A 27,431-nucleotide genomic window follows, 5' to 3' on the forward strand; every position below is an offset into this window, starting at 1 on the left:
AGGGGAGTTAAAGTCCAGCAGCTACAGATTCAAGAAGATGAAATCACATTAGGGGTTTGACTGGTCTCAGTAGGCAGCCAAAATTTGTGCTTCTCATTAATCCTATTCTCCTTTTAAAAAAAAGCCTCTGTCATGTGAAAAGTAGTGATCAATGTCACTATTTTCTCACTGTTGCCAAAGCTAAGTGCAGTCTGAGGGACGAGACTCTGCCCTTCTCCAGCCTTGGGAGAAGGGTGGGGGTTCTTTCCAACCTTAGGCAGAAGGCCCCTCCAGACTGGTGGTATTTTTGCAGATGTCTTCTGCAACATATAATTGACACAATAACAGTGCATTAGTGCTGTATGATTTTTAAAATTGTATTTTTATTGGGGGTTTTTCTTCTAATGTATGTATTTTATTATATTATAGTCTGAAGTCCATGGAATAAAATAATAATAAAAGAGGCAATTGAAATACAATTTAAAAATATGCAGCATCAAACACAGTTCATTTCAATTGCTGTTTCTTGGCAATTTTAAAGGTTTTTTTGGGGGGGGTTGGGAGCCACTGATCAAACAAATTGATTGAGTAAATACTGCCGCCCTAGTCTTGATGCATAATGTTTCTCCATAAATTAAAACATGAAACAGCATTAGAATAACATTGATTTTCCATCGTTTAAAGGACTTATTGAATTTGAAGAGTGTAATACAGCCAGTGCAGTTGAAGGTGAGTTTTTCTTGTATTGTTTATCATTCAAAATCTTACATCATTTGTAGTGAACATTGGGTAAAGGGTTAAAAGTGAAGTCGTTTGCTCTAATTAAGATGAAATGAAGTTAATATATTTCTGATATAACAGGAAATGATCAGCAGGCTTATGTTTTGTCTCAATTAAGAGTCAGAACTTGCTCAGTGTGGTCCCATCACAGATGCTAGAGAGAAGTTGGCTAACTTTCAGTATCCCATTAGTGAGCGAGTGGCAAATTTTACTCACATGCATACATAACATGTCCTCATATATCAGGCATCCCCAAACTTCGGCCCTCCAGATGTTTTGGACTACAATTCCCATCATCTCTGACCACTGGTCCTGTTAGCTAGGGATCATGGGAGTTGTAGGCCAAAACATCTGGAGGACCACAGTTTGGGGATGCCTGTCATATATTAATGTCCCTGTATCTAAAACATGCCTCTTCTGTTCAATACTTCAGTGTTGCTTCTTAGTCCCCAGACCAATTATTAGCACCTTAGTGGAAACTAAGCCCTACTGGTCTCTCTCATTCTTTCTGAATGAAACAGGACCAGTGGTTGGGGAAGATGGGAATTTTAGTCCAAAACATCTGAAGGGCCAAAGTTTGGGGGTGCCTGGTCTAGATACTTGCCAGTCCTGTTGCACATGAGATTTTGCGGCCCTGGTAGATTACTTTCGCCAGGAGTTAGCCCTTGTTAATAGGCCAGGGTGTCTTGGATGCTTCCTTTGATCTAATGGCAGAGCTAAAGATTGGGGTTGATGTTTTGAAGTAGTTCGATTCTTTTTTGTGAGAAAAGTCTGAAAAGATGGCTTCACACAATGGAATTTATCCTCTAGGATGCACTGGGTTTCATTCGTGTCCTCCATACTTTGGAAACCTCTATAAAACAAAGGGGAGAAAACGTATGACATATTGGAATAATATACCAATAACATTTAAGCTGGTTCTGATGAAAAGGGATAGTACTATGTTCTGGAAGCACTGAACAGATACTTTGAGTGATACACTACTTGAGGATGACCAGACTAAAACACAATCCAGGCAAGACAAGATGTGGTATTGGTAGTTCTCTTATGCACAATATAAAATGATACGTAATATATTCATGTTATTTACTGCAATAGTGTATCTCATCCTGGATATGCCTGAGTCAAGTATCATTTTCTGTACATAAGGGTGCAAGGACCACTCTGCATACAGATCATTTCCATATTTACAAACTCAAGCTATTTGCTGGAGATTCATAAAGTGGTGCCTCGCTTAACGAATGCCCTGCTTAACGAAATTTCCGCTTAACGAAAGGATTTTTCGAGCGGAGGTTGCCTCGCTAGACGAATTTGTTTTATGATAAATTCGTCTAGCGAATCGCGGTTTCCCATAGGAATGCATTGAAATTCAATTAATGCGTTCCTATGGGCAAAAAAAAAATTCAAAAAAAATTCAATGCATTCCTATGGGAATCACTAGACGAATTTTTCGTTATAAGAAAAGACCCGTGGAATGAATTAAATTCTGTTAACTAATATTTAATCTTAATTTCCATCTAACAACACATTGTCTGCTTTGCAGGGATAAAGCCTAGAAAAAGAAAGCATTTTGGGTTACCGATTATTAAAAAGGGAAAAGATGCAGAATCTGTGTAAGTATGTTTCAAACTTCTTAATAAATTGTTTAATGTTTGGTTTTTTAAAAAATAGAAGCATAAACATTTATATCTTTTTAATTTTATTATTAATGCTGTAAGAGATAATGCACCAATAAATTCCTATGTAGCCCCCACCCCAAAAAACCACTTTCCCAATTTTTAAGTGTGGGGGGGTCACAGTTTGGGAATCTTTATGGATTCTAGGTAGCAACTGTGGCTAGGAGTGCTTTTCCCTAGGTCAGGTTAGGGCACAAGCTGCATCAAATTTTTGGAGGATCATGGCTATTTATTAGGGTTGGATTACTCTCATCCATTACTGTCACACCCTGAATCATCATCAGAAAAACTTCTGACTAGAGCCAGGATTTTGAGGATGTGACTCCTTCATTATGGTAGTTTCACAGTCTGTGCATCCCACCATTTTCTGAGGTGTGATCAATGGTGGCTCCTGTCAGGACCTTTGCCCTTGTGTCTACTTGCCCCCAGGAAATCCTCCTGGCCACTTCACTAATTTTCCATAGGCAGCTAAATACATTGTTACTCTAGCATCCCAGTGTCTGAATTTATCTTCTTTTTATGTGCATTTATATATGTATGCTTTTATTAATGCTAGCTGCTGCTGCTGTTATTTTTGTTGCCTTGGGCATTTTTCTTTTACCTGAAAAGTGATATATGGACTTGAAAAATGGAAATTGATATATGGAAATGGAAAAGTGATATATGAATCCTGAAAAATTAAACAACTATAGCCTGATTTTAAAGGTGTTCTAAAGCAGCTATGTATCTAGTGAGATGTTAACTAGAAAATCAGAAGAGATTTTGGTAAATAAAAGCCATAACTATTATAACAATTCACTATTTTTTTAAACAGGGAATGTCCAGATGCAGATTCAGTTGTAAGTATTCTTATATTGATTAAAGTTATTCAAGAAATTTGTTGTTGTTGTTGTTGTTAATTGAATTTATATAACGCCCTATACCCGAGGGTCTCAGGGTATTTAGTTTCTTTAGTTTCAAACAAGTTATGTATAGTGTGTTCCTTTCATCATTTGTATTTCTAGTTCCTCTTGGCCATATTATCAGTGTTTAATTTGAGATGACAGAAAGGTGGAACTCCCTGTGGCTGAAATGAAAGAATGGATTTCCAGAATAATCTGAAAATTTTCCTGTAGAAAGGGCAGCTATCAGCCCATGTATTAGGCCTCCTAGAAAATTCATGGGTTTGGTTTATTTTGTTTAAACAATTTTGTGAAATGAGAATGTCTCATAATAAATAGCACAAAATAAACAGATATAAAATGTTTATCTGTCAAATAAACTTTTACTCTTTTAAACCCATTCCGAAGTTGCTTTTTTCTGAACTGTTGCAAGAAGCCCGAGCAGATAAAGTTTTTGTGTGATTTTATGTTGCTCAAACTGATACGTTTATTCCAGGAATTAGGCCATTCACAGAGTGAAACATAAGTGGGGTTGACTTACAGTGTTTACTCTTTGACTTGTTTGTTTTGTTGCTCGTTGTTTAATAATTAATGAAACAAATCCAAGTGTAAATGTGTCTGGCATATTCCTTTCAAACTACACCAAGCATGATCACTCACTCTGCCCTTCCCCAAAAGAATAACTCTGCTTCATAGTTTCCAAAACATAATTTTTTCTCTCCTTTCTGTAGCATTTTCAAAGTGTTACATACAGTATATACTCAGTCTTTTTAATGCCAGTTTTACTAAGTGGCAACATTCTTCAAACTTCACTTTATAACAAAAGTTATGCAAATATTACAAATACGTGAAAAGCACTAAGTAGAGCATTTCCCACCATCAGTTTTCTGTCATCAAATAGATGTCCTCAAATAGAAAATGTTTTTGGTATTGTTTGAACTGGCTGGCATGACTCATTTTAAATATCTTCAAAATATATCCATGTGTTTTTAAAAATGTAGCATTGAACTTGTCGTTGATAGTGACTTTCTTGTGTAGAAGCAGAAGGAAACAAAGAGCTCATCTTAGAATATTGATCACTGCTCTTCTAATGCACTTGAATCCAATGTCTTTATCAAAGGCAATTTAAATGCCTTAGTAGAGATGGTATAGAGGAAATAGAGGAAAACAATAGAATGGGGAAAACCAGAGATCTGTTCAAGAAAATTGGAGATATGAAAGGAACATTTCGTACAAAGATTACCATAATCAAGGACAAAAGTGGTAAGGACCTAACAGAAGCAGAAGACATCAAGAAGAGGTGGCAGGAATACACAGAGGAATTATACCAGAAAGATATGGAGGTCTCGTACACCCCAGGTAGTGTGGTTGCTGACCTTGAGCCAGACATCTTGGAGAGTGAAGTCAAATGGGCCTTAGAAAGCACTGCTAATAACAAGGCCAGTGGAAGTGATGACATTCCAGCTGAACTATTTAAAATTCTAAAAGATGATGCTGTTAAGGTGCTACACCCAATATGCCAGCAAGTTTGGAAAACTCAGCAATGGCCAGAGGATTGGAGAAGATCAGTCTACATCCCAATTCCAAAGAAGGGCAGTGCCAAAGAATGCTCCAACTACCGCACAATTGCGCTCATTTCACACGCTAGCAAGGTTATGCTTAAAATTCTACAAGGCAGGCTTAGGCAGTATGTGGACCGAGAACTCCCAGAAGTGCAAGCTGGATTTCGAAAGGGCAGAGGAACCAGAGACCAAATAGCAAACATGCGCTGGATTATGGAGAAAGCTAGAGAGTTCCAGAAAAACGTCTACTTCTGCTTCATTGACTATGCAAAAGCCTTCGACTGTGTCGACCACAGCAAACTATGGCAAGTTCTTAAAGAAATGGGAGTGCCTGATCACCTCATCTGTCTCCTGAGAAATCTCTATGTGGGACAAGAAGCTACAGTTAGAACTGGATATGGAACAACAGATTGGTTCAAAATTGGGAAAGGAGTACGACAAGGTTGTATATTGTCTCCCTGCTTATTTAACTTATATGCAGAATTCATCATGCGAAAGGCTGGACTAGATGAATCCCAAGCCGGAATTAAGATTGCCGGAAGAAATATCAACAACCTCAGATATGCAGATGACACAACCTTGATGGCAGAAAGCGAGGAGGAATTAAAGAACCTTTTAATGAGGGTGAAAGAGGAGAGCGCAAAATATGGTCTGAAGCTCAACATCAAAAAAACCAAGATCATGGCCACTGGTCCCATCACCTCCTGGCAAATAGAAGGGGAAGAAATGGAGGCAGTGAGAGATTTTACTTTCTTGGGCTCCTTGATCACTGCAGATGGTGACAGCAGTCACGAAATTAAAAGACGCCTGCTTCTTGGGAGAAAAGCAATGACAAACCTAGACAGCATCTTAAAAAGCAGAGACATCACTTTGCCGACAAAGGTCCGTATAGTTAAAGCTATGGTTTTCCCAGTAGTGATGTATGGAAGTGAGAGCTGGACCATAAAGAAGGCTGATCGTCGAAGAATTGATGCTTTTGAATTATGGTGCTGGAGGAGACTCTTGAGAGTCCCATGGACTGCTAGAAGATCAAACCTATCCATTCTTAAGGAAATCAGCCCTGAGTGCTCCCTGGAAGGACAGATCGTGAAGCTGAGGCTCCAATACTTTGGCCACCTCATGAGAAGAGAAGAATCCTTGGAAAAGACCCTGATGTTGGGAAAGATGGAGGGCACTAGGAGAAGGGGACGACAGAGGACGAGATGGTTGGACAGTGTTCTCGAAGCTACGAACATGAGTTTGACCAAACTGCGGGAGGCAGTGCAAGACAGGAGTGCCTGGCGTGCTATGGTCCATGGGGTCACGAAGAGTCGGACACGACTAAACGACTAAACAACAACAGAGATGGTATAATAGTGATTGTATTGCTACCAGTGTAGCCTATTGTGTTACTTTACTTGTCACCTGTGGCATTCACCTGGTCCTTTGAAACATGGGTCCCAAGATACAATGAAATAGATCAGGTGTGGGGAACCTCCTTGACTCTGGGAACCCGATCCTTATCAGGATCAGTCTTACAGGCCAAATTTGACAGGTGGGCAGGGTGTATTGCTCCTAGGAGGCTGGGGAATATGTTATGAATCCCCTGGGCTACCACTGGATAAGCAAGTAAAGGTTTTAGGTCACACTGAAGGGGACTTACCAAGGCAGATATTTGTAAGCTGAAATATAATTTAAAATTATTATTTTGTAGTTACTATTCTTTACCTAAATAGCGATATTTCATAAGTATGACTATAGCAACAGTAGAGTACTGTAAACCAACTGCTCAATATCTATGCTTTTGGACCACCACCTTTTCCACATTTTACGCTCGCATAAAAAGCCAGCTTACCTGGTGCTGCTTTGATATTGCTCCTTGTTCTTCAGTTTATGTCACAAGCTATCCAGAGTCTTTGTTTAATGGTCTTTGTTGCATTTAGCTATGATAGGTAACATAATAGCTTTCCAACTTTAACAATATAACTTCAGAAGTCCTTTGGTTGTATGAGAATGTACACATGGCCTCTAGCTATTTGTATTTGTTCCGTTTACTTTGTTGTCAAGTCTTGTTAGGACATTTAACATGGTTAGCTTGAGGTCAAGCATAACAAAAGCTTCGTGATTCTAAACAACTAGTGCTAAGGTATTGAACCATGTGATGCCACTCTTTCTGTTTTTAAATCATGTTGCTTTATAAAAGCAAAATGTGCAAGTTCTTGAAAGAGAAACTGTCTAAATAATCTGGATGAATATTTTCTGATGCATTTTTTCTGGTTTCAGTTATGAAGTTGGTATTTGTTGAGAAATTTGTACTCCTAAGAAAGAGAACGTGTTTTACAATGTATAAAAAGTGAAAAATTGCTAATCTTCAGGAAAAGGACATAAGAAGCATAATTAATGGGTCTATAATAAAGCTGTCATGTGAATGCCTTACCCATTAAACATTCTGTGTAAACTAATGTCAGTTGGCATAGCTCTGTCTGTTCTTGACCAAAAAGTACCATTACGATGCAGCAGAAGGAACTGCTTTTCACATTGAGGTACTACAAGCAGCAGATCCTGATTGCTTCTCTGAACCTGCCAATGCACGCAGAGTTTATTACATTTGTAAAATTTCTGGGCATTGTGATGGTGCATTGGCATTTTCATTATGAGAGCCTCACATCCAGGGGGTCGGCAACCTGTGGCCCATGGGGGTCATTTAAATGGCCCACAAGCCACCCCCCCAACCGAGCCACCTGCTCAGCGAGCCCCCCTCCCCCCGTGCTGTGCTAAACCAGCGCAGCGCAGAGCGGGGACTCACTTCCTTGGCACTGGAAATTGCATCTGCACAGACACCGGAAATCGCTTCGCCCATGGAGCGATCTCCGCAGGAGTGAACCGGCCCAGGCGAGGTAAACCTTGCCGACCCCTGCTCATATCTGTACATACTCAAACCTAAATTGAGAGGCTTTGGGGGTTACAGGTTATCTTACTGTATATTAGCTTAATTCCACCCATTCTAAACCCTAAATGAGGTTTTTAAAATGTATTTAAAATTTCTTTCAGAAGGTTGAATAGTGTGCATAAAATAGTAAAGCAGTGTAAAATAGCAAATACTACATTACTTCTAAAAGGTGTTCAGGGCTTCCTGAAAGTCAAAGATGAAAGAAAAGTAATTGAAAATGCCATTTGTGCTGCTATTGTGTGCACTTAATTGGGAATGAAACCCATAGAGAAGCCATCTGTTCCTGGTGCACACCTTAATTTAGCATTGCTGTTAAGAGCAACATATGAAAATGCCGTAACTGTTCCTGGTAGGTTGTAACAAACCAGTGCTGATCTTGCAACAGTATTGTAGGTTTCTGGCGGCTGGCAGTAGTCTATACCAGGTGCAATATTAGAACAATAATCAAAAGCTGCAGTGTAGTATGTCAAGGTTATGAAAGCAGGAATAATAGGTCATAAATTCTTTCTGGAGTACAGTATGTAATTCCTATGCTTGATTGGTCAGCTATCTCTTGTTTTAAGTGTTGTAAGGGGGGAAATAGCTTCACTAATAGGTTCATGCATGTGGTATATTGTGTCCAGTTCAGTGGACAGTGTTTTGGACATAGATTTGCAAGAGTTTCTTTTTTCTCCAGACTCTCTAGCTAGGTTTATCCCCCAGTTTTGATTCCCCAATTGTACAAAATGAACTGTGAATGTTATAAGACTTGTAAAGTACCAAATTATGAGTAACCTGATTCCTCTGAACTCGTGGCTTGAAGTTCTGATGACATAAGCACTGCTGCTTTCATAAACAGGCTTAAAGATAATCAACAATACATTTTGCTTGCCTTGACATCTATTGGGAAATATTTTGATAGTGATGGTCATCTAATAAGTTACCTGTTTTCTTTCCAGAACATTCCGGATGTTGATGATGAAGGTTATAGCATTAAACCAGAAGCTAGTCAGAATATCCTTTTATTGTAATGCTTAATTATGAACATAGAGCATGAGCCCTGCTGGATCCATGTCAAAGGCCAATCTAGTCCAGCATTTTGTTCATTTAGTAGCTAACCAGATGCCTAAGAGATGCTGACAAGCAATATGTGTGCATACTTGATAGCATTCTCTTGCTTGTGATCTGCAGCAACTGCTACTAGTGGCCACTGATAACCTTATCTTCCATAACTTTATCTAATCACCTGTTAAATCCATCACAGTTTTCTGTGTATCTCACCATTATGGTTCATTGGATAACCCTGGGTTCTATTATGACAGATGAAGAGAAAACTATCTGCTTTTTCCACAATCTGCATGTTATATTGTTTTCTAAACTAGAAAGTCACAAATGTTGTAACCTTTCCTCATAGGGAAGTTGCTCCAGCCTCTGTATAATTTTGGTTGCCCTGGTTGTGTACAATCTCTTCACAAAGCTTTATGAATATGTAAAGGACTAATATCAGTGATTTTTGTGGGTCTTAAAAATCCTGTTTAGCAACTTATTAACTAGCAGTTATTCTGTGTTTGTGTGTATGCATATAGCAATGCTATTAGTCATTATGTGATTAACTTCATGACGTTCACCTTAACTGCAAATAACATACCAAAGAGAACCACTTCTATTCTTCAAGTGATTCTGACTCTGAAGATGATGAACCAAGGAAGTTCCATGTGGAAATTAAGCCTGTACAGGCAAATAGTAGTTCTCATTATACAATGCCTTCACTGGATGAATTAAAAGAATCAATAGGGAACATCACACTTTCACCAGCTATATCTGTAAGTAACCTGAGCACAATATTTAGTATATCAGGCACAATTGGTAAATAGTACTTTAAAACCAACAATTTTAGCGTAAAGCTAAAGGGACCCCTGACCATTAGGTCCAGTCACGGACGACTCTGGGGTTGCGGCGCTCATCTCGCTTTATTGGCCGAGGGAGCCGGCATACAGCTTCTGGGTCATGTGGCCAGCATGACTAAGCCGCTTCTGGCGAATCAGAGCAGCACACGGAAACTCTGTTTACCTTTCCGCCAGAGTGGTACCTATTTATCTACTTGCACTTTGATGTGCTTTTGAACTGCTTGGTTGGCAGGAGCTGGGACCGGGCAACGGGAGCTCACCCCGTCGCAGGGATTTGAACCGCCGGCCTTCTGATCCTCAAGCACTAGGCTCTGTGGTTTAACCCACAGCGCCACCCACTTAATTGCCTACATTTAATAAGTTATATATTACAAATGATAAAAGGATGGATTTTTGGAATGTGGTATACCAGGGCTTTGGAGCAAGAGCAGAGATGCTGCCAGTATATATATGAAGTTAAGACACTGGAGTATCTGCTGCTATTATGAGATGGAGTATGTTTCTCAAAAGATTAGGGAGAAGGGTTTAAAACAGTGTTTCTCTAACTTCGGTCCCCAGCTGTTGGACTACAATTCCCATCATCCCTAGCTAGCGGGACCAATGATCAGGGATGATGGAAGTTGTAGTCCAACAACAGTAGGGAACCAAATTTGAGAAACACTGGTTTAAAATGTCTCATTTAAGAACATTTCTATATAATCCAGTACACATCCATTTTAACTATTTGTGTGTCAAATCTGAACTTTTTCTAGTTTTTTGTGTTGTTTCCTTTGTGAAAAGGTCATTCTAGATCAGGGGTTGTCAACCTGGTCCCTACTGCCCACTAGTGGGCATTTCAGGATTCTAGGTGGGCGGTAGGGGGTTCTACGGTATAAGCTGAATCCTCCTTCCATTGAGCACTGGTGGGCAGTAAGGAAATTTTACCATCAAGAAAGATGCATTAGTGGGCAGTAGGTATAAAAAGGTTGACTACCCCTGTTCTAGATCAGCGGTTGGGCTCTAATACCCATCAGCATGGCTACTGGTTGGGTGATGGGACTTTTAGTCCAACATCATCAGAGGGCCATAAGTTAGCACACACACCCAGCTCTAGATAAAGATGGATACAAATATGCAACTAGTGACTCAGTATTTTGGTGTTTGAGATCTCCAATAAACAGTTGGTACCATTCAGACCACACCATCAGGATTCTTGCCTTTTTCTTTAAAATGTTAAAATTATATTTTACACTTGGGCTTTTTTATTACATTAACATTATGGCTTGATGCTTCAAGATTCAAAGTTGTGGGGAGGGGAATACAGTAGTACATTTAACTTGACCAAATTGTATGTAATTATGTTTTCCCTATTTTATTTTGTATGCTGACATCAGAGACATAGTCCTGTAAGTATTAAATTATATTTACCATAGTTTACTCCTAATGAAAACTTAGCTGTGTGGGCTGGTGATTGTTTTGAGTGTGTGCATATGTGTGTTTCATGGTGGTGAACTTCAAGCTTACTTTTTTGCTGCACTTCCAAGACACTTTGAAGCGTTAGAGGCAATTGGCCCCTGACCTTATACTGTGTGAGGTCAGGGACAAGGGGACAAGTGGCTGCCTGTTGTGGAGCAGTGTGGTCCCCATGACAATCATCTGAATTTGGGGCACTATGTCAATTTCATATGAGCACCTTTTAAAAAAACAAAAACAAAAAAACTGCATTTTGCTTCCTTAGCTGCTCTTGATCAGTAATTTACTGTACTTTCATATCAGCCTAGCACAGATTTCTCAGGGTGGCATCACAATTTGATGCCTAAGCAGAAGCCATTTGAAGCTGCTCCCACATGGCTACTAATGTGCACACAAATTATTTCAAGAAAATGCAGAGTAGTAGCTGCTTGGCCTTAAAAACATCTGCCAACAGTATTCAGCCTTAGTCATGAAAAAAAAGGAAGAGGACCAATTTAAGTGGCATAAAGTATCGGCTTGCAATAGAGAGCAGTCATCACATTCCAGCAGTTTTAGGCAGTCTGCATAGAATGGGATGGCCATATCGTGAAAAGCCACCATCGGTTAATTTTACCACAGATTGCAAACTTAATCTCCAGAAGATCTAACCAATATTTCACTACCTGTCTCTACCAGTTACTTTGCCTGTTAGAGGTACTAAGCCTAATAGCTAGTGGTGGCTTTGGAATTTATCTCCAACTGCCAACTCTTTAGTTTAAGAAGAAAATATTTGTTCACTAAGCATTGTTCATCTTTGTCATTTTTCATCTAGGCACAAATGAAACGGAATTCATCCAGTAAGTGTGTGTGAACTGCTGACCATCATCTAGTTTTTCTTATGTTTATATTGGACTTTAACTTCCTGTTCATGAAATCATGCCTGTATAAATTGTTTCTTGTAAATGGAAAGTTGTATATGGTGGGATATCAGGGAGTCCTAAATCAAGGTTTTTTTCTGCTGCCATATTAATGACTTTAATGACAATTCACCCCCCTGCCCTCACCTACAGAATGCAGAAGTCTGCCTACTTTTGGTAGTTGTCCGAAACATAGATATATATATGTCCATAATAAAATTGATTAATAAAATGACTGTGTGATATTAGATGGTTTTAATGGAACTGACAGTAGAAACTGTACTACACATTAAAGCTTAGTGCTTGCATCCTGGCTTTTGGGTCAGGCAGCCAGGCTTTAGGCTGCAGTCCAACTCCCCCTGGTGAGAATGGATTTGGTGGAGATGTTCCTTCAGGCACCCCTGCCAGCCTCCACCCACAGAGTAACTGCTAGCATGGAGCTCTTCATTCCATTTGCTGGATGGGCAGAAGTACGGTGGGATCCCCTGGGGCAGTAGCTCACAGCTCCAAAACAAGGGTGTTCCAGGGTGGGGCTGGCTCATGCTGGGATCTACCTGATCCTTAACCTCACTGATGTCACTTGATGGCATCTGGCCCAACATGGGCCCAGTTGTTGCTCCTTTGCCTTTTCTCCCTGGCAGCACACGTGATGGAGCTGTGGTGATGTCTCTGTTACTCCACCATGCCCCGCTGCTGCTCAACCAGGATTTGGATTGTCCTGTAAGCTATTTCTAATAGCACTTCCAACTTCAAAAAGGAATAATATATTTGTCCTGTTAAACTTTTCTAAAACCTTATAGGATATAGTGACAGTTTGTACTTGCTGTTAAAAGAACTAGCCTTCATTGGAGCAATGTGTATAAAATATGTGACAAAGCTCCTCTCCTGTGTGCTGGTGGTGCTCAAAGAAGACTTATCTAGCTTGGTGCTAAAAGCAAAAACATTAGAGAGTTGTGATCTCCCAGCTTTTTAATTTTGGAGTGGGGCATTCAGAATCAGGACTGAAGCCTGAGGAACTACAGGTTAATCCCCCGTGCTATTTTCAGCTGCTATTTCCCCATTAGGGCAATCATACAAGTACACTAGTTCCTTAATGGGGTGAGTAGGAGCTAGGGAACCTTTGCAATTGCCAGGTTGCCACATGACAGAGTGATCTACATGTTCCCATATAGAAGTGACTTCCAAATAGGAATTTGTCAGGAATTAGTTATTTGAATACTAAGAGTTACTTTGTCAGCATTGTGTACATATGTGCTTGATTGTAAAAACATGTCTCTCTCTACATTTGCTTAAGGGTTTAAATACCTATTAAATACTTACTGATTTAATACAAGTTATTAACCATTAACTGCAAAGACAGGCTTGTACCCCAAATTTCCTTCTGAACATGTTCACAAATCAGGGTTTTCCCACAGGCCTGTTTCCAATGCACCTCTGAAAATCTGTTTTTGAGAGCTGGAAGTCTCTTGAGAATGGTGCAGGGGGCTATAGATGGAGAGAAGTTGTTGCAAAAATCAACCGTCTTCTTACATGAGTAGAAGAGCAAATTAGAACCCAAGCCATAGTCTGTGAAGAATATTGTAAACTATTCTGAAATCAGCATCTTGCAAAACTCGCTTCCTATTTATTTTTCTATTCATATCCTGTTTTTTAAAAAATTGGAGTCTTCAAAGAGCCTCTCAACATTTATAAAATGCATTCGAAACATTAAAAACTATACATCTTAAAAACCAACAAACTGATTCCGTTTAAGCAGGCATTTGATGTCCGCCCACACCCATGTCCTTCCTGGATTCCTTCTCGCACATCAATTTTTGTTATAAACACTTTTGACAAAAGCAGAAGATTCATACTGTGATGCATTTACACTTCGTGTCAGTGTTTGAGTTGTTTTTTATTGCATCTTTGCCATTTAAAACATTTCTTATATAAAGCTGGCTGATTTTGTTAATTAAATGTCATGGCTTTCAATTGTCATAATATCTTTTAGGTGAAGAATTAACAAAATCAAAGCTTTCTGCTTCATCTAATGAGTAAGTTTCACATTCGACATTTATTTTTATTTGAAGAGTCACTGAATATTTGTTTGAAGGGCTCCCCCCCCCCCCAGATTCCTATGTTCAGTGTTCAGTTCTGATGTGACGGTTTAGGTGTGGGCTGCTTGGGACTCCAGAAGATTAATTTCTGCATTTATTTATTTTTCCATCCTTCACTTTGGCTGCTTACCTGACTCCCCTTTTAATTTGTGCTCATATCATATGATATATAATGTTTTCAGAATAAAACAATTAAGATGAAAATTTGATAATTACCTGTAGCATAAATACAGTGTACATAGCTTTGCATCTGAAATTTTATATATGATCTGCCAGAAGAATATAAATCACTTTCTTGCTATCATAAGCCAAAATATTTTTATTATCCCTAAGTAAAAAAAAAGCCTTAACGTCAACCTATATTCTACAAGGCCATATTGGAAAAAATAATAGCATGGTTGCAGACCAAGGCCAAAAATAATCAATTAACTTGCTAGGCATACATGATTCCATCCCCACCCTGAAGTGCTGCTCTTATGCAGTCTTAAAGCTCAATCAGAAACCTTAGGAATCTGCCAGTCTATAGGAAGTTCTTCAATGGAGTGCTAAACAGATTGCTTTGTCAGTGCAAGCTTTTCTGCTTGTCTGGGGGAATGAACTGCCCTCTCCCCCCCCCATGCATTGTTTCAGGAGTTCTCCTGCCCCTCCTGAGTAAATTTGGGGGTGCAGGGGACACGTAGTGGAAGCAGGGGAACCCCAATTGTACTAATGGAACTTGGGGGGGGCAGTTAGTTGAATCTGGCCCATAATTATTGTGTGTAAAATGTATTTTGTTCTATCTGAATCAGAAGGTTTTTTTAAAAGTCAAATAAAACAGGTTTGTGACAGAATTTGATTCAGATGCTTACAGAAGGGGTTTCATTCCATCTGCTTTTTCCAAATAAAAAAAATATAGTATAGCAAATTTCAATATGTCCTCATCATGAACATGTTTTTCTTTACTTTTAAAAAATAATTTAATCATTGTTTGGTCAACAGTTGTTTAATCTTATTTTACAAACACACAAGTTCCCAAAGTGGTTTATGGCACATAAAATAGAAACATAATTAGCAAAAGTAACACTGGCATGCCAAACAATTGACAGTTTCAGGGATGATGTCTATGATAATTCAATAGACCATTAAACAGTAACCCAGCAGCTCAAAGCAGCTGTAGGAGTGCACAGATGTAAAATTAGATTAAGGCTACACTATTCACCCAACTAAGCTAGCAGTAAACCCCATTGAATTCAGTAGGGCTTATTTATGTGTAGAAATTATGAGATTGCATTATTTATTAGCCAAGTTCTCAAAAATGGCAAGTGGATTAAAAGCTATAAGAACGATAATACTTTATATTGATTTAAAAAAATACTAGTATTCTCCCTTTCAACATTTGTAAGGGAATAGTTTCTGGTGTAAAATATTTAAGTACATCATTATTATTTTAATATACATATGCAGCTTCAACTTTTAGTTCAGTTCTAAAAACATACCTGGTATGATTTATATTCATTTTATGATGACTTATAGGAAGGGGAACAATGACCTCCTGGCATGGGATCCACTCTTTAGGAATTCTGGTGATTCATCCTCCCTGACCTCAACAATGTCTTCATCTTCATCAGGTAGGTTTATCGATAACAAAGAAAAGCCTGTGGAAATGCCTCTTTTTCCATTGGAAAACTTTAATGACAAGTGTGCAATGTAAATAGGATTTTCAAACGTAGTCACAGTAATGTCAACTTAATATGATTTCCAAAAAAGAAAATGCTGATAAAGAACATGCAGGTCCCACTTACTGAACACAATGCGTTCCCTGGAAAGTATTTACATAACGAGCCATGATTTCCATTGATTCCTATGGGAACATTTCTAATTGGGATTTTTCTGATTTCTCTTACCACTTTTTCAATGGTTTCTTTTTGAAATGGCTCTAGCCAAACAGAGACAAAGAGAAAAATTGATTTGTCTAATCTTTCCTCCTCTGATTTGTCCAATCTTCCTCTCTCCCTCCCTGCTTGAAAATGGCTCCAGCTCCCCACCCCTCAAGTACCAGCGATACATACCAGGTCACCCCATTCACTCATGATCAGATCATGGATCAGCCTGGTTTTATTACAGACAGTAATGAAGATGCTGCTTCTTGACTGAATGAAGCTTTGCTTTTTATTATATACTTGGCACTTATAAGGGTTCTCAAATACAATGAACAATCCAAGGAATCTGAAGAAAAGCTATCATATTTGCAAATAAAAGAAGAAACAACTTTAGCAAGTTTGCTAATACTGTATCCTGTCCTAGATCCAGCACCCTGTTTCATGTGTGCTTGTGGAAGGCACTTCCATATATTTATAGAAAAGGGTTGTTTATTATCTTTCTTCCAGTAACAAATAGCATTTCCTGCTTCTAGGAAAAGATAATCACATTGAAAGTTCAAAGTAAGACTTAGCATTTCATGTGTACTTTGCCCCCCTAGTTGCACAATGAACAATTTAGATCTGACCATTATTACAAGTTTATCTGAATCATGTAATTTGGCAGTCTATTTTTTATGTTACAAGTATAGCTAAGTAATGTTACTACTTAAAATTGCTGTTAATTCATAATATTGGAACAACATACTTTCTAGTGCTGCTTTTTAGAGTAGTATTCATACTATTGTTACTACTTGACCACCAATGTTGTGGTCAGTACTGTTGAACTGTTTAGACCAGTAGTTTCTATGTTTAAATTAGTTTTCTATAGCAATAGTTAGTGTACTAGAATATTTTATTGCTGTTCGTAAATGTAAATGTTATAGAAATATATTAATCTTTACTATTGCCTTCCAGCAAGACCAACTACCCCTCTTTCTGTAGGTACCTTAGTGCCTCCTCCAAGACCAGCTTCCAGACCAAAGTTGGCTGCAGGGAAACTCAGTGGAATTAATGAAATAGTAAGAGTAATGCAACTTGCCTTAAGTTATATTTATCTCTCTGTGTAGCTTTTACCACTTAACTTTTGTATGTATTCATGCTTTTGCATTTTGTTTTCAAGCCGAGGCCATTCAGCCCTCCTTTGACCTCCAATTCCAGCCCACCTCCTTCAGCTCCTTTGGCACGTGCAGAGAGCTCCTCCTCAATATCATCTTCTGCTTCATTAAGTGCAGCAAATACACCTACAGTTGGTAAGGAAGTCTATCAGTGATTCCCTGTGTAGTATCTAATTCTAAAACTTTAGCCTTTGAAAAATGGATGTAAAAGCTGTTTATAAATCCTTTATATGAGATGTGAAAGAATTTGTTTAGGAATAAAGGAGCTACTTCAAAAAGGGTCTCTTCACCAGGCATGCATGCATGCACACCACACACACATTGCAAACATGCAATGACAGGATTCATTTTAGCAGGATTTTAGACTCTGAACATAGGTGATCTATATTTTTATACAAGTGGGATATCTGTATGATAAAGCCTATAAGGTACTGATAAATTTCTTTTTAGAGAGAATACTTATTTTCATAGCTGGAGTTCTTCTTCCTCTGCAAAAAAAGCTCTTTAAAAATAGCTGGTTATTAAATTGGTTGTCTGGTGCTGTTCATGATAACAAGCAATTATCCAAACATATTTTTCTGGATTGATTTTCAAAGGTATTTAAGATGCAGTATTTGACAAATCTGGCCTTGCTCTCTTAAAAATCATTGTATCAGCTGAATGGATTTTTTTTTAATGTGTTCACCAGCAGTATGTAGAATGTTCAGCTGTTGTCTGGGGGTCATGTTAGCTGTTTCATAACTTCCAGTTCTGCCTCTTGCTTCAGGCCAAGATAAAGGAACTTACTTAGCTTCCTCCCTCCCTCCCTCCCTCCCTCCCTCCCCTCCTTCCTTCCTTCCTTCCTTTCTGTTGGTTATAAGTTGCTTTGGGTTGCCTTGGGCAAGATTTAATAAATAAATAATAATAATAATAATAATATTTAACCAATTTTGTAATCTGTAATTTTAAGTAACATATTTAAAGAAATCCCTTCTTCCTTTTTTCTATGTTCATCTTCCTAAGTAATCTTTTTAAAAGTTACAGAACATACAGAATTACTTGGCATTTATTCTGTTTTATATGTTATTGTAAGAAACGTTCAAAAGTAAAGCCATATTCACAGTGTGGGGATTACAATGCCCAGCTGGCTTTGCCCGTTGCTGTGCTTGTGCCAGGCCTGTCAGCATATTGGCCCTGTATACATGACCCCCACCCCTCAAAGCTATCTGTGTGAGAGAAGCGTGTTCTGCATATTGGGCCTACAAAGCCTTATTTCCAAGAAGCAAAGAAGGCCAGTAGGTGTTGTTTCAGTCTTCCACCACACATAGATATTATGTCACCTGCATTACTCTGAAACATTTTATGGCTGTAGAACTACATGGTTTCTTGTTCTTTCCAAAATGGAAAAAATTATGTGATTATCTTACTTTCAAGTGGGCAAGGAAAAGTTACTTTTCTGCAGTCATTTTAGAGGAAATGGAAATAATTGGCATTAACTGGTGGAGTCCTTTGTTAAATATAGACTTGTTATCTATATTAAATGGTTGATATGATGAAGGGACCCAGGTGGCGTTTCCGTGTGCTGCTCTGGTTTGCCAGAAGTGGCTTTGTCATGCTGGCCACATGACCTGGAAGCTATATGCCGGCTCCCTCGGCCAATAATGCGAGATGAGCGCGCAACCCCAGAGTCGGTCACGACTGGACCTAATGGTCAGGGGTCCCTTTACCTTTATGATGTTATACATACATACATACATGCACAGGTATTGCACTAGGATTTATGGAAGTAAATATATTAAAATCTGCAGAATCTAATATTTGTACTTCAGTATTAAGTCTTACATTAATAATTAATGTCTTTTGAAATTCATAGCTGAAGTAATCCATCTTTGAAGTTGCTAACATGATAGGAAATGACATCAATAAACTATGCATTCTAGGTATTTCACGTGGCCCTAGCCCTGTCAGCCTTGGAAACCAGGACACTTTGCCTGTTGCAGTGGCCCTTACCGAGTCTGTTAATGCCTACTTCAAAGGAGCAGATCCCACAAAGTTAGTGAAACATTTGTTTTGAATTTTATATCTTGCATTTAAAAACAGATTAGGGTTTTTGTTTTGTTTTTGTACTTTGGAAAAAAATAATTGAACTTCAGAAGTGAAATTCTAATGTATATTGTCCAATGTCTATTTGGACAAATACACTGCTGATGAAAGTAAGTATTATGTTGTTAGATAACTATTGAATGTCATTGTGCCTATACCTGCATCAGACTTGCTACACTTCTCTCTAAGCTTTTCAGCTTTATTTGTGAATGATTCTTAGGGTAATATTGTGACTTCCAACTTGTACAGCAGACTTCTGTATTTACTGTATATTTATATATCACTTTTCTACATCAAAAGGCATAAAAGCTAACAATGTATAAGAGCACATAAGAAGCCATTTCAGAGCTTATATATACCGTAGCATTTATTACCTGTTTCTGAAAGGAAACAAGTTAGGCAAGTTGTCCTCTTGAGGGAGGGAATTTTACAGTTTTGGAGCTTTCACAGAAAAAGCCCAGCTCCCAACTGGAGATGATCTAGCATCCAAAAAAGACCTCAAGCAATATTTCGCTGGTTGACCATAATGGGAGTCATGAGGCATTCCAAAGGTACTCAGAACTTGTGCTGAATGTTTAGAACTTTCTGTTGCAATCTCTCCTAGTTTTAAAATTGCATTATAAATGAGCAACCTTAGTAAATTTGTATGTTAACTAATACTTTTTTACAGTTAGATTGTTATAACAACAGACATATTTTTACTAAATGTACATGCATCCTATAGTTTGTTGTAAAAGTAATGCTTGTAATTTTACATCTTTTTTTTAGATGTATTGTGAAAATCACTGGTGATATGACAGTCTCATTCCCAAGTGGAATTATTAAAGTCTTCACCAGCAATCCATCTCCAGCTGTGCTCTGCTTCAGGGTAAAAAACACAAGCAAACTAGAGCAGGTTCTTCCAAATGCACAACTTGTATACAGGTTTTGTATTTTTTTATCTAATAGTAAACTGTCTAATCTATAAATGTGTTTTGTTGCATTATTACATTTTTATTTATACATTCTCTCCTGCTGAAGCCCTGTTCACCCTGCAAATATGCTTTGGTAAATTGCATTGTATATTTTATGCTTGTCGTCTTTTTCAACATCTTCATTCCAATTATAGTGTTACTTTTAGAGATTTAATAAACTTTCCATTAGAGCTCACGTAGAACAAATTACTGAAATAACCTAATTTTAAACCATAAACATTTTTCATAGTACCATAATTCACAGCTCCTTAAAAATCTCCCCCACCTCCTGCCAGATTCACCATGCAGAGTTCACATTGCATGCACACACAAGATGTAGAAACAATTCCAAGAGGGGTAATTCATAGAGCAATAGTGGGTCCATGGTGTCTGAGAACTGGATGAATGCTAAATAAATGGTGGTTCTAAATAAATGCATAACTGCAGTGTTAATTAACTGTAATGACCACAGTAGCAATGTGCTATTTCATGGGTATCAGGGATGTCTTCCCACCTCCTAACTATGCTGGTATTCATTACCCCGTGAAGCTAGTTGCATTTCATCATATGGTTTGATATTACAAACAGATTACATAGCATGCTTCATTTCCTCAAGGCAAGCATCTAATGCTTTTTGTGATTTGATTTTATTTACATTATTTTTCAAAACATATTAAGCCCCTTCATTTGAAGAAGGATTTAATCCAGTTTCGAAACATGTTAGAGAATAGTTCAGACATTACTCATCACATCAAACTGGAAAACTAAAATTGTATCACTTGTAAACATTTAGGTACAATCTTAACTTGTTGTTGATTTGTGCCTGTGTGCCATCATAAGGATATGTGTCATGAGTCCCCAGAGGTGTTTGGCTTGCAGGTTGAAAGTATGGCAATACATTCTCTATCTGAATTCTTTGATTCCCAGGCATTATGGAAATCTGAGGGTCGCTCTGTAATTTACTAGCTTTCTGCAGGCTCAGGATGTGCCATATATCTTCAGGATTGCTTTTTAAACAATTGGCTGTACACAACACACAGAGTACCTCATTTCTGAGAAACTACAGCCTTCATTTTGGGTTTACATATGGATTACACTGGTCTCTTAATCGCAGTCACCTAATTATGTTCTGAGCCACTGAATAAAAAGTTGATTTCTTCACTCAGTACAGAACGTGTTCACTGTGGACAGCTGCTCAAGCTCGACAGAAACTGCTGTGTAGTAGACACATATGAGAGTGATTAAGGCTACTATCTTAGACCAGCTGTCTCTCTTACTGGACAACATGAATTTTCCCCAAGATACGCTGTTCGTGTGTTTAAAACGAGCATGCTTTATTCTACAGGGTTTTACATAAATATAATAATTTGTGCAACATTTATTATGAAGTAAATTCATCCTGGGCTGCTCCTGTCTGTGTGTTACAGTGGAAGTAGACTTCCACCTCCTTCATATAGTACCCACTGTGTAAAAATGCAAAATTGAGTACAGTATAAAATTGTAGAGGTAGTGTATTACAACATTTTTACCATCATACTTTATTCATTTACTTACACACACACTGCTTTTTATTTATACATCACAAAGCAGTTCACAATATGCATAAAACCATTAAAATAAATAAATAAATAACAGTTGAACTTTCCAGATAGTCATATTATTTCAGCAACTACAGAAGCCAAAGAATTTACATATAGGGTGCTGAGGCAGAGAATGTGTGAAATGCCAAGTCCTTCTAGTTATATATGGGCAGAGGGGAAGTGAAACCAGAAACTTCCAAATTGTAATTTAGCCTCTCTGCTACAGCAAAACATCATGAACAGAGACAAAGTCACTGTTCTGCAAATATGCAAGAGTTCATTTAGTTTTAATCGGTGGGTTCCATAGCAGCTCCCATTTGTTTGTGTGATCTTCTGCAAAGGTATAAAACAGTTCTTCTGTGTGTGCTGCGGACCCTTTGGATCCAACCCCCATCCATAGAAATAGTTTTAAAAGGTGGTTAAAAACTTTGTATTCCTTGTTTTGCAAAACATTTCCAATATGTAAGAAATCTAAAACCTGTGTTTTCACCAACTTTTTGCACACAGTGATCCATCACAAAGCAATTCCAATGTAATGGATTTTTGGATGGACATGCAAGCTGTTACAGTCTACCTCAAGAAGCTATCGGAACAGAATCCTTCAGCTTCTTACTATAATGTAGATGTTCTAAAATATCAGGTAACTTTTTATTTTTATTTTTTACTTTACTTACATCACACTAGCTTGGCTTTGCATCTGACTGCAAAAAAGCAATTGACTCTTCCCTTGATTAATTTGTTCAGACTGTTTTTCCTCACAGTATTTATAGAAACATTCTGGTATTTTCTTTCTAAGGCTCATATATGATAACCTAATACTTCTTATCTTGGCTGTTGTTCTAGCTGCAATATGCTGTTTGTTGCCTTTTTTGCCCAGATGGGTTCAAAGATCAGGACGGATATTTTGCAGTACTGAAAGACACATATTGGAGCGGAGAGTTCATAACTTCAGTCTGTGCCTTTATCATCTAAAAGTATTTCCTGGCACCGTAGCCATTTTCAGGACTTTTTATAGTAATGTGGTTAATTTATACGTATTAAGTGTAAAGTTTCTGATTAAGTATATTTTGCAGAGCACAGCACAAAATTGAAACTTTATAGTTTTCAGTATTGGACCTAAAAGTTATTATTGGATTATTTTCAAAGGTATCTTCAAATGGCATCCAATCTACACCTCTGAATCTTGCTACGTACTGGAAGTGCAATAGTAACACTACTGATGTAAGAGTCGATTACAAATACAACCCGGCCTCTATGGCAGTGCCAACTATGCTTTCTAATATACAGGTCATGGTACCAGTTGATGGAGGCGTAATGAATATGCAGTCACTTCCTCCAGCAAAATGGTAATTATTATTATTATTATTATTATTATTATTATTATTATTATTTTACTGCTGGTACTACATGGAATTCATTCCACTATGCTGCTGCTGTTTTACATCTGAAACATTCTGAAAATCAATCCTTTTATCTTTAAATTGTTCACACCATGGTACTGATATTAGGGGTGCTGTACATCTCCTGAAAGATAATACACAGAAGACGAGGTTTTCTGCTTTAGTACAAACCTTCAACAAAACAATGACTTTTTCAAGATATTTTAGAATACAAAGTTAATTTCCTTGTTCTGCCCGGCATCTAGCAAATTCTTGTTAAGTAAAAAGAAAAAATTAAAGTTAATGAAAATATTAAAATATTTATTTATTTAAGTAATATATATCCTGCTACGATTGTCTCTTGTTAGTTTACAGGCATACAATACCAAAAAAAAAGTACAAATCAATTTAAACTATAAAATCAAACTTCAGTTAAAGTGCCTGCTGGAATTAAAAAGAGAAGTTGTCAATAGGTGCTGAACTTTCAAAAGGAAGCCGGCCTATATGACCTTTACCTGGAAGGAGTTCTATAAAAATTTGCTATTAGGCTGCAGTCCAATAACCAGACTTTACTTCTTAACAGGAATTCAGAGCAGATGAAAGCTTTATGGAAATTATCTAGTATTTCAGAAAAATCAGAAAATGGAGGTAAGAAAGTATTTTTAAAAAATTAATGTTAACCAGTGTATAATTATTTCTTGTTTATTTTCTATTTCAAATTTAACAAGAAAGCAGTGGAAAACTGATGCACACTTAATGGTGTGTCTAGTATATAGATAATTTTATACATTTTCCACATTTTTATATGTATATATATATATATATATATATATATATATATATATATATATATGTGTGTGTGTGTGTGTGTGTGTACACACACACACACACACACATATATATATACATATATATATATATATACACACACACACACACACACACACATATATATATATATATATATATATATATATATATATATATATACACACACACACACACACACACACACACACACACACACACACACACACACACACGTGTCGGGGGGCCTTTCAGGTGGAAAAAGATGCCTACTAATGTATTTCTAGGTCTCTTTTGTTCGAAAGGCACTTTTATGATTTACCTTGCCTTCAAAAATAAATTCGACTATATATATGCAGTTTTAAAATTGGCCTTGGATATTATAGGCTGTTGCTTTGGTCATCAAAATAGCAATGAGAAATAGCGGTTTTGCCTATTTATCCTAAACTCAATTAAAGGAAACCATGGATAAGTTTGAATGAGTGAGTGTGCAAGTGCAGGGTGTGAAAATGTTGTCACTTCCTCCTCTAGTCCACCTACCACACTACCTGGACCTAGGTCAGCTGATCAGTGCAGTCAGTGAGCCCCAAGTGCCAATTGGAAGCTTAAATTCCCAGTTGTTCCTTTGCAGCTGTGTCTTAACCATCCCACATTTGACATCACATTACATCAGGTGTAGAGCAAGTGGTTGTGGTTTGAGGGAAATGACATTGCAAGCCACATTAGAAGTCCTACTGGGCCTAAATAGGTCCATGGACTGGAGGTTCCCCACTGCAGATGTTGACCTTTTATGAAATTAAATGTACATGCCTGTATTATTGACTTATCAAGGTACCCTCCAAATTATTTCCCATTCAGCTAGATGTTGCATTACAAATCAAGTCCTTAATTATTATTCACTTTGTGTTTTTTCCCCCCTGAATAGGCTCTGGCTCCCTCAGAGCCAAATTTGACCTTTCAGAAGGACCCAGTAAGCCAGCAACACTTGCAGTGCAATTTATCAGTGAAGGAAGCACACTTTCAGGAGTAGACGTTGCGCTAGTAGGCACTGGCTATCGGCTTTCCCTACTTAAGAAGAGATTTGCCACTGGTAAGAAGCATAATTATAGTAGGGCATACATTTCTTACCTTTTTTTTAATCATCAGTGGGATGTGGTTAATGCAGTACCAGTTTGCCCTTGCATGGAAGTCAAACATTCCTCCTGAAAGTACACTGTGACTCACTGGGGTTCTGCTACACTCAGAACCATGAGTGCAAAGGGAAGATATTTTTCTATAATGTAGTAGACTCAGGAGAGTTTTCCCTGTCAGTCACAGTGCTTTGACACGAATCTCCCCTTCACATTTTACAACATTTACAATGGCAAATACCAGTGTGTGTTCTACAAACATATCTGTTGAGAAAAGGGGGGGGGGGCTAAGTTCTGTACTGACTTGACATATTGGAATATAAGCAACTGAGTGCTCTAACATATAGAATTCAAACATTGAAAACAGTGCCACAATTTTTGGCTGGCTTTGTTAGCCAACCAAAAATTATGATTGCCTGTCCCTGTCTCTCACCTTGTTGGTGAGAGCCTGTAAGTAAGGCTGGCAAAAGACTTGCTGCTTGGGTTCAAGTTTCAGGTTTGGGGAGAAGAGTAGAGTTTGTGTCACCAGAGCACAGGAACCTATTTGCTATGGCCAGTGGAAATGTGGAAGCATACCGTATTTCACTGAATACTAGTCGCCACCATGTAATAGTCACACACCCCTTTTTCAGACCCCAAAATTGGTCCCAGAGCATTCCCTGCATAATAGTCACAGAGGTAATTCTGAGGCAAGCTGCGAGTAGGCACAAAGGGCTTCTGAGGCAGTGAGGGCCGGAGTCCTGGCCCTCATTGGCTTGCCAGCTGGAGGAGACAAGGCTCTGCACGAGCGAATAGCCTTGAGAGACCTAGGAAGAAAGAACTCTTAACAATGACTGAAAGGGTGAAGTCTGTGCCTTTTGCTTTGTATTGCAACAGTTCCCTGTTAAGAAACCCAGAGTCCATGGCATGTTGTTGCTTCTTACCGTAATTCACCTTGTAATAGACACACACACCTTTTTTGGAAGGGAAAAATTAGCACAAAAAATGTGACCATTATGCAGCAAAATACGGTAATTTAAAAATATAGCCTTAGTTCAAGAATCAATAAATCATTTATTGTGTTTGACTAAAAGCCATTACAAATTCAATTATAGATCCACAAGTCAATTAAAACCTGTCAAAAGAAATAAAGAGATATACATCAATTTACAATTAGTCAAATTAATGAATCTCCAGCACAGTCTACAGCATTGTCTCTTATATAGCTAGCATGAATACTTTTTGCAGCTTTAGCAAATAGGGCTGTTTTGTATGTGACAAGTGGATCTTAGTTGTTATCTTTAAATAGAAGAAAATTGTATGCAATTAGTATAACTGTTTTTCACTTCATTGAAAAGGTATTAACTACAGAAGCTTTTTCTATCTTTCAGGTCGATATATGGCAGATTGCTGATGAGCCAGTGTGGGGGAAATGAATTCTCTCAATGCATAGAAATTCACTATTTTACTACCTTTCCAACACTATTTTAACATGCATTTATTTTTTAAAAAATGTGTTGCTTAGTTTTTGAGTCTTATATCCAACAAAAATGCACTTTCCAAAATAAGTCATTTAAAACAAACTCTATTTTATTAGCACTGAAGTGAACTCCAACACTATCTGTAGGTGGTCAGCTGAAATACTGGGAAACAAGATTACACAAATGCTTAATACTTATGTAGCCTCAAAGCCAAAATAGCAGTCATTTCTGGTATTTAAAAGGTGTAGTGCTTTGTAATACCAAAAGCAACCACATTATTTTAGCTTTCTATAAATATTACTGAAGTATACTTTTTCAGTTTCAATATTGCTATTTCATTTTAAAAAGTGGAAAAAGTAATTTTTGTTTCATTATTGTATATTCATGTGCCATATCTGGTTAGAGATATGTATACAAAATAACTTGATTTTCATATACCATATATAATTAAGTGTATATTATTTTATAAAAGATGGTTTTAAAAATGTAAAGTGCAATGTTTTTTTTAAAATTGCAACAGACAACAGATATTTACTTCTGCCATTAGTTAACTTTATGGGAGTTGTAATTTTTAATTAATGCTGTAGATTAATTTATTTTTATATGGAATGTGTAACATTTGTGCCTTTTAAAAAATGTGCCTATCAAAATGTCTATGTGCCTCTTATTTCTTATTTTCAATGTCTTCCATACAGAAAAGCTGATGTTTTTCTGTGTAATATGTACAACTACATAATTCCCTAAAGCAGGGATTTGGAAGGGACACTTCAAATAACTCTAAAACAGCCGCTAAAATATTACATTGCTTCCTTGTGGGTTGAATGCAAAAAATGCAGCCACTGGAAAGGGAACTGCTTGACTTTTATATATTCACAGAAAAACAACTTGAT

The 27,431-nt window shown here is 37.6% G+C and overlaps 1 protein-coding gene across 1 annotated transcript in view; it reads left to right on the plus strand.

The window, feature by feature from the left end:
- The window catches only part of FCHO2 (FCH and mu domain containing endocytic adaptor 2), a 68,652-nt gene extending 41,689 nt beyond the window's left edge, over positions 1–26,963 (plus strand). The window contains exons 9-26 of the mRNA XM_035099544.2: positions 664–708; positions 2,303–2,372; positions 3,250–3,274; positions 8,746–8,800; positions 9,431–9,609; positions 11,067–11,078; positions 11,957–11,981; positions 14,032–14,074; positions 15,650–15,744; positions 16,951–17,054; positions 17,156–17,285; positions 19,070–19,181; positions 20,001–20,156; positions 22,273–22,405; positions 22,912–23,111; positions 23,728–23,792; positions 24,877–25,041; positions 26,452–26,963. Of these exons, the coding sequence (XP_034955435.1) occupies positions 664–708; positions 2,303–2,372; positions 3,250–3,274; positions 8,746–8,800; positions 9,431–9,609; positions 11,067–11,078; positions 11,957–11,981; positions 14,032–14,074; positions 15,650–15,744; positions 16,951–17,054; positions 17,156–17,285; positions 19,070–19,181; positions 20,001–20,156; positions 22,273–22,405; positions 22,912–23,111; positions 23,728–23,792; positions 24,877–25,041; positions 26,452–26,474 (1,637 nt within the window). The 3' untranslated portion in view covers positions 26,475–26,963. The remainder of the gene's footprint in view (positions 1–663; positions 709–2,302; positions 2,373–3,249; positions 3,275–8,745; positions 8,801–9,430; positions 9,610–11,066; positions 11,079–11,956; positions 11,982–14,031; positions 14,075–15,649; positions 15,745–16,950; positions 17,055–17,155; positions 17,286–19,069; positions 19,182–20,000; positions 20,157–22,272; positions 22,406–22,911; positions 23,112–23,727; positions 23,793–24,876; positions 25,042–26,451) is intronic.
- The last annotated feature ends 468 nt before the right edge of the window (positions 26,964–27,431 follow it).

This window comes from Zootoca vivipara, chromosome 11 (assembly GCF_963506605.1).
Source record: "Zootoca vivipara chromosome 11, rZooViv1.1, whole genome shotgun sequence".
Classification (NCBI taxonomy): domain Eukaryota; kingdom Metazoa; phylum Chordata; class Lepidosauria; order Squamata; family Lacertidae; genus Zootoca; species Zootoca vivipara.